This window comes from Quercus suber, unplaced genomic scaffold (genome assembly GCF_002906115.3).
Source record: "Quercus suber isolate HL8 unplaced genomic scaffold, Cork oak 2.0 scaffold_102, whole genome shotgun sequence".
NCBI lineage: Eukaryota > Viridiplantae > Streptophyta > Magnoliopsida > Fagales > Fagaceae > Quercus > Quercus suber.
Window position 1 is genome coordinate 1 of NW_027069567.1, and position 7,469 is coordinate 7,469.

The 7,469-nt window shown below is 33.4% G+C and overlaps 1 protein-coding gene across 1 annotated transcript; it reads right to left on the reverse strand.

Moving 5' to 3' along the window:
- Positions 1 to 2,466: 2,466 nt before the first annotated feature.
- Positions 2,467 to 5,623, reverse strand: LOC111985677 (probable NAD(P)H dehydrogenase (quinone) FQR1-like 3). Its single transcript, XM_024017335.2, has 5 exons — positions 5,468 to 5,623; positions 4,075 to 4,176; positions 3,769 to 3,862; positions 3,386 to 3,651; positions 2,467 to 2,922 (listed from the first exon to the last, which is right to left on the reverse strand). Exons 2-5 carry the CDS (start codon positions 4,098 to 4,100, stop codon positions 2,697 to 2,699), a joined length of 612 nt encoding a protein of 203 aa, XP_023873103.1. The 5' UTR covers positions 4,101 to 4,176; positions 5,468 to 5,623; the 3' UTR covers positions 2,467 to 2,696.
- Positions 5,624 to 7,469: the final 1,846 nt, after the last annotated feature.

Here is a 7,469-nt window from a genome sequence, read left to right on the forward strand (position 1 = left end):
GTTAAAGACATTATTTTTAAATAATTTTGAAATTATAAAGACTAAACAGATGTCAAACATTCAAAAGTAAATACACCCAAAAATATTGTCTAAAAACAAAGTTTAGAGATTGTAAAATCTAAAAAATTTAATAAAATGCAAAGAGAAAATACTTTTAAATAAAAATAAGGGTTAAAGTTTGAGAATATTTAAATTTTACAATTTAAAATTTTAAAATTTATATTTTACCATTTGAAATTATATTCCGTTTGCATTAATAATTTTTTTCCATTCATGTTTAAACTACCACATAAGCTTGCTAGTTACCACGCTTGTTTAATTTGTCAAATAAAATGGTCACACACCATTTTTATTATATTGTTTCATTTCTTAGCTTAAAAGAACTTTAAATAATTATAAAATAAGTTTTTTTTATAATAAAAAAATTACAGTAATGAATTTTTTATGAGAACCAATTTTAGGACACTGATTAAAAAAAAAAAAAAAAAAAAAAACCCAATTTTTGGACAGAAGAAAGTTACAAAACGCAACGTCAATTCCTTTTTTTTCCAAAGCCCCAACAAAAATTGCAGCGAGATTTGGGAATCCCAAACCCCCAAAACACAAGTTAGATCGATTCGATCGAACCAATATGGAGAATCTATGGCGAGCAGCGACGGGCCAAGACCCGAGCCCAGAGGATTACAGCGGCGTGGAATTCTGGTCGAACCCAGAGCGGTCCGGGTGGCTAACCAAGCAAGGCGAGTACATCAAGACTTGGCGGCGTCGCTGGTTCGTGTTGAAGAAAATCATATTATGACAAATTTAAATAGAACCTCTAATATGTCAATACTCATCAAGCCAGTTTTCAAGTCTTTTTTTCCTCTATATATTATAATAAATTAATTGATTAATCGGTTAATATGAAAATTGATAATAAAAGATCAAATGTCTCAATTAGTACATGATCTATTACAAATGGAATAAAATTTATGACCATATGATTAAATAACATTTAAAAAATTATAAACAAAATGAGAAAAATGTTGTAAATATTTACAAAAATATAATTGCCAAAACGCAAATCCTATAATGAATTGTCTACATAAAGTATATTTGTTATTTTGGTCCCCCAAACCTCTTCTCATAGTATTTGGTTCCCAATTAATTTATAAGTGGGTTTTATCTCAATCCTACCAGTTGAGCTCTAAACTTCACCTTGTCAATCCAACTCAACCTTCCTCCCCTTATCCCTACTGTTACCTGCTATTTTTCTCTCTAGTATGGTTTATGTTTTTCTCAATCTCCTTCCCTCTCTATTTTTCCAATCCCTCTCTCTGTTAACTCTTCTTCCCCCTTTTATAGTCTCTTATTAGAGGGATTATCATCATTACTATTTTCCCACTTTGCACGTATTTCCACACCTATCAAAATCCCAAGGAATCCTCACAACTTCAAAGGATTCTCTTGGAACTTGTTCCAAACGTTAAATAGTGCTCAGAAGCGGATTCTCCAAAGGCACTAACAGTGCTCGGTTACCGACCTTAAGTTGACAGTCCCTTCTTCAACTTCCCTTTAGACTACTAATTAGTATTGGGCCCAACTTGGCCAGAACGCAATACGGTTTACCTAGAACAGTATCCTTTGACTCTTGCCCATTTTCTCAATAGACTAATCCTATTCCTATTGTGCTAGGCCTTAGTTATGCAATAATTCTTTTTAAAGTTTCAGTTGGGTTAGGTTTGAGTTAGAACATTTTCCAACTAATGTAACCAACTTGACCCATGCGATTTTTTTTTTTTTTTTGGGATATTGACCCATGAGATTAACTATTTAGAATTATATATATATATATTAAATTTCTTAGTTCGATATTTTGAGTTTTAAAACTTTGCTTAATTTTTTTAGTTTTATTTATTCTTGTGTTTTGAGACTTAGTTTTGAGTAAATTGAACTATTAGCCTCAAGTGTGTAAATTATAATCATTTAGTGAATAATGAGTATAAATAATTGAAAGAAAACCTAAATTACCAAACAATACACCCATATTATAGTGTGATCACCCTATACACTTACATAATTTGAAGGATTACTCCCTTAGCAGCAAATTGCAAAGTAGCATGCTAGTTAAAAATTTCTCTACAAAACAAGAAACTAAAACATCATTGAAAGTTGTAAATATCTCAAGGGGAATGACTTTTTTTGCTGAAAAGAAAGATTTTATTGAAAAGAAGAAACAGGGATACAAACAAAATGGCTAATTGGCCTCAACCCTTAGAAAATCTCTAATACAGGGGAGGGCAGTTGCACAAGTAAAAATTTAGGATTTCACTGTTTAGATTATCTTGGTGTTTAGGAAAATGGCAATGCCAAAGGTTAACTAGTAATTTCGGGGCAATCCAATCATACAAGACTGGATACATAGTACCTTCCAGATTTGGTAGCATACTGAACACAACATCGAAATGAAATCGCTAAACAGGAAGATAAGAAAATCCAAAATGCACAAAATGCATGCAGATAATGAGATTTCAGCCTCCAATTACACCTTAGTTGCAAGAATTTGGATTCTGTTACAATTTTATTGTGCCAATTCTGTTAAGGCATTCCACAATAACCTGTCAATGGCAACGAGTTTGTGTTTCCACCGGTGAGTGTCAAGTGTCAAGTGTCTTCATAATTTCCAGTTGATTCTTTATCCCTCACCAGGAAAGGGGTTAATTTTTCAGCTTCTTTGTTATCTTGGCAACATATTTACCCTGGTAAAAGGCCTGCTGGAGTTCTAGCTCTGTAGGTTGACGAGATCCAGCTGCTGCAAAAGTTCCAGCACCATAAGCAGAGCCACCTTTTACCTCATTTATCTCAAACATGCCGCTTCCAAAGGTATAGCCAAGAGGAACAAATAGCATACCATGATGTACTAACTGTGTTATAGCTGTCAATCTGCAAACAAAAGACAAAAATGGAAATTATGAAATACCAAAAACCAAGCACATAAACATTTGCCTCGACAAAGGGAGAAAAGTGGGTAAACATAACGATAGGAGGACTGGGCGAACATTAACAATATGTGCAAAGAATATTATTATCCTTCAAAGATACAACAACATTCTGTTGATGTTAGAACTCATCCTGCACCTCAATTCTATTCATGAAAACATGCCAAAACGGCTGGTAACATTTTTTTAAGATGGATATTATTAAGTTTTAGTGTAATTGGATTATATTAATAGACATAAAGATTTGTCCTAAACTTCATCTCCTAACCTTCAACTTAGAGCTATTATAGTTTCCAGAGGAGAAACAACAATTTCTGAAGATATTCCTTTACCAGATTAATAAGCATGTCAATTTATATAGCTCAAAGAAATGTTACCATAGGAGAAGCTGAAAGTTAGGAACTCACGCAGTAAGCTCCTGACCTCCCCCATAAAAACCAGTGCTCCAGAAGACTCCAGCAGGTTTGCCAGCAAGTGCTTGGGATGCCCACAACTCATGGGTGGCATCAAAGAAGGCCTTGAACTGGGATGCCATCACGCCAAAACGAGAAGGAAATCCAAACAGAAATCCATCAGCCTCCAAAAGTTGCTCTGGCCTGATCTCTGCCACATCATTTGCTCTTGGAGGGGCCTTCACCTTTTGCAATATCGTGTCGGAAAGTGTCTCAGGTACCTGTACAGTACCAATCAAGTCAAACAAAACTTGGAACAAAATAATAGAAGCCCCCCAACCCCCTCTTCTATCTTTCTTTTTTTTTTTTTTTAAGTACGCATTCTTTGCCATATTTACCTGCCAAAGTGTTGCTTCAACACCTTCAACTGCATTGGCTCCTCGCTGCACTTCCCTTGCCATGGTCTCCACATGTCCATGTAAGGAGTAATACCTGGGGGGATTTAATGTTCCAAGTTATTTTTCAGGGTAGAAAAGAAGAGAAATTTCTCATGTGAATTCAAAATCATTGCATATGAAAAATGCGTGTATGTGTGTGTGTGTGTGTGTGTGTGTGTGTGTATTTGTGTGGTAGTGTGTCTGAGAGACAGAGGATGGAGCAAGAGAGAGAGAGAGAGAGAGAGGGGGGCGGGGGGAGATACTTACACTACATAGACCTTGGTGGTTGTCATAGCAGCAGCCTACAGTAGGATTTTGAATTTTGATCTTGATTTAACCTCTTGCGTATATTACTAATTTAGCCGCTCCCTGGATGAAAGCAACCCACAAAATGCATATATTAACAAAGGTCTAAAATGTATTGAAAGGTGAAATAAGACTTGAAGACTCGATCTCTCACAGAGCAACATGTAACTCAAAGCCAACTATAGTTTACTTCTTTTACTAGGTGGTGAAAAGGGGGCTAGAGAGAGTTAGTTTTCCTAACATCACCAATGAAGTGAACCTTTAAGAAAAGGTTTCTTTTCACAGTCAAGACTCTCTAGATTCCGTTGTCAGTCAACTGTCGAAACTGGTAATTTTAGACATCTCCTGAGCATCCTATATTGACTTAAGAAAGGAATTGGGAACATCTTCCAGAATTACAGAGGCAAAGTACAGATCAAAAGTAATAGCAGCTGATGAACAGGGTCATGACCAACACAGCTAACAAATATTTTTCATCAGCCAATTTATGCTTCTATATGTGAATATAGCATGACAATCAATCAGCTATATGGCTTGCTGAAAAATTCAATCTTTCATGCAAGAGGAGAGCACAAGAGGGTACACAATTACTAGAGAGAGAGGAGAGAGACCTTTTTGAAAATGGAAACACAACCAATCAATACAACAACAACCACAACTAATTGGTCCCAGAATTTTGGGATTGAATTTGGCTACTCAACGGACTAATCAGGGTCAGTGACATATTCTAAACACAACTAACCAATGCTGTCATAAGCAGCTGTTTATGTTATTGAGGACAATCTAGTCTCTAATTTACAAAGAAAGGCAATACCTATTCTAAGCAGAAGTGAATTCAAACAATATTGCCTGATCAAGAATGCACAGATCAAAGTCTCGGACAATGTATCTTTAGTAAATTGGGAATAGAATAAGAGGTAATTTTCCGATTACTTTTTAGGGAGTCTGGCCCAGTGTAAAAGTGCTTTTAAGAATGACTGATAAGCTATAAAACTCACTTTATGGTATCTTTGGCCATTAACAACAATTTCAGTGGTATATAAAAACTGTCACAAAAAGAGAAATCAAAGTATAAAAAACCAAACATATAGTTAAAATTCAAACAAGTATTGCCTCCAAAAAAAAGCATCTGCATAACACTTAATCCAAAGCAAGCCTCTATCTCCAACATAATTAGTGCAAAAACTAAGGAATTCATAGAGGGCAAAACTAATCCAAGTCATTAATAAGCTGTTCACAGAGTAAATGGTTTCAGGCATTCAATTGCACAAACAGCCATATAAGGGCATTTTTATCTAGTAAACAAAGGAAACAAAGTCTAACAAGTTCATATCATAATCGAAGGAAAGCTAACCTGTGTGGATGGGATGCTAGTGGTGATGAGAGATAAGAGGAACTGGAACCGATTATGATATGAAGCGTAGAGGTTAGGTGCTCCGCGAATGAATTTCGTGTCGGGTAACACATATGTACGTGGCAGAGAGAGACAGAGAGAGAGAGAGAGAGTTATCTTCTTTTTTTTTTTAATGGAGAGAGAATTATCTTAATACAACAATTCAATATAACAGTCCTTTTACGTGTTGGGGATAGTATTCCGGGATACCAACTAGGTAGCTACGGACAAAGCAAGCACAGCATTGAAAGAGTTTCTTGTGCAACAAACAACTACGTGTAAAACTCTATCTTTTTGGTTGTGTTTTTTGCTATCTAGATCTAGGTGTATACTATATATAGATAAGAATAAGATGAAATAACATAAAATATAGTTTCAGAAGAGTCCATTTTACACGTGCCGCAAAATTTGAGCCTCAAAATTTTTTTTTTCCTTTTTCTATACAATTTGAGCCTCATTTAATAACTCTTGCATGTGACATTTTTCTTTTATTTCTACAATCTGACAGTGACACAGTGAAATGAAAATTTGGTTGCATGGTTCATTATACGCTAGAGCATAGCATCCTTAACTTCACAGTAAATGAATCAACTTCTTCAGGAAAAGTTTAAAGTCGTTTAGTTAAAAAGTTAGTTTATGTGGATTTGTTTAGCAAAAATTCAAGCTCAAATCCAAATTTGAGCTTAATAATTAAGCATGCCAAGTTTAAATATAGTAATATGTTTATAAATAAGTTCATGAAAATAATGCATAATTTAATTATACATAATATATATTTTTATATATATACTTGTCTAAAATATACTTACATATATTTAAAATTTGATTGTATAATTTGTAAATAGGTTCATATGATATAAATTATTGTTTGTAATTTATTGATAATATAATTAATCCATTCAAAGAATTTGTGAAGGTATAAAAAATTTTAGTAATGATTTTTTTTATATAATGGAAAAAGAATAAATTAATCAAGTAATTCATGAAATCACAAGCTTATTCGAAAACAAATTGATGCAGCAAAATATATGGGTATAATTTTATTGTTTGTTAATTTTTAAATTTTTTTATGTAATTTTCACTATTTTAAAATTTGGGATTTTATTTCCTTTATTTAGGTGTTTTAAAGGGTTTTATAGTCAATATATAGTCATTATATGTAAAACAAAAATTCAATTAAAAAGTTCAAAATTTCATTAATAAAATTTCAAAGAGATTTTTTTTTTTTTTTTTTTCCGTGAATTCCAAGTTTTTCTTATGGCTTTAAGAGACCTTTACGGATTTAAGGATTTCGTTAAACTAGAAAGACATCTAGCCTATATTACGCTTTTCATTTTGCATTAATTAGTATCAAAGCTCATTAATTAGCATCTTGATATGAAAAAAAGTGACAATGAAAGCAACCACTCAACTAAAGGCGATCGTGGGTGCAAGCCCTCAAAGCAATAATTCAAGCTCATAATGAGAGGATGACTAGTGGATTCTACGAGATTCACGACATATTCATCATTCTTGGTTTAAAGCTAAAGACGATCATGATGATGGTAGAGATATACATGTCAAAGATCATGCTCATAATCCATCTATTAATTGACAGTCATAAACTTAATGATATTTCATATTTTGATCGGGCATCATACAAAGAAGGCTTCATATATTGGATTTTAGATCTTGAAGATTATTTTGGTTACACAGAGATCCCTAAATATTTTAAGGTACAACTTGTATCGATTATGTTTGCAAACAATGCAACAGATTGGTGAAATGATATAGAGTATTTAATAAAGAGAAGAGATAAGTTTCCTCCTGGCCAATTATGAAAAAATTTATTCAAAATTAATTTGTTAACTCATTGATTCCATACTCAATGAGAATGTTAAAAACTCATGGGTATAATTCACTCTTGAAAACCAACTTGCAGGGAGAGAAGAGCTTATAAACATATAGTTAAGCTTACACTTAA

Excerpts from the sequence above, each read along its gene's own strand:
- LOC111985677 (XM_024017335.2), bottom strand. The coding sequence starts at position 4,100 with ATGACAACCACCAAGGTCTATGTAGT. Across the intron at positions 3,652-3,768 it reads TTGAAGCAACACTTTGGCAG|GTACCTGAGACACTTTCCGA; the intron begins GTAAATATGGCA and ends GGTACTGTACAG. Across the intron at positions 2,923-3,385 it reads GGAGGTCAGGAGCTTACTGC|ATTGACAGCTATAACACAGT; the intron begins GTGAGTTCCTAA and ends TTTTGTTTGCAG.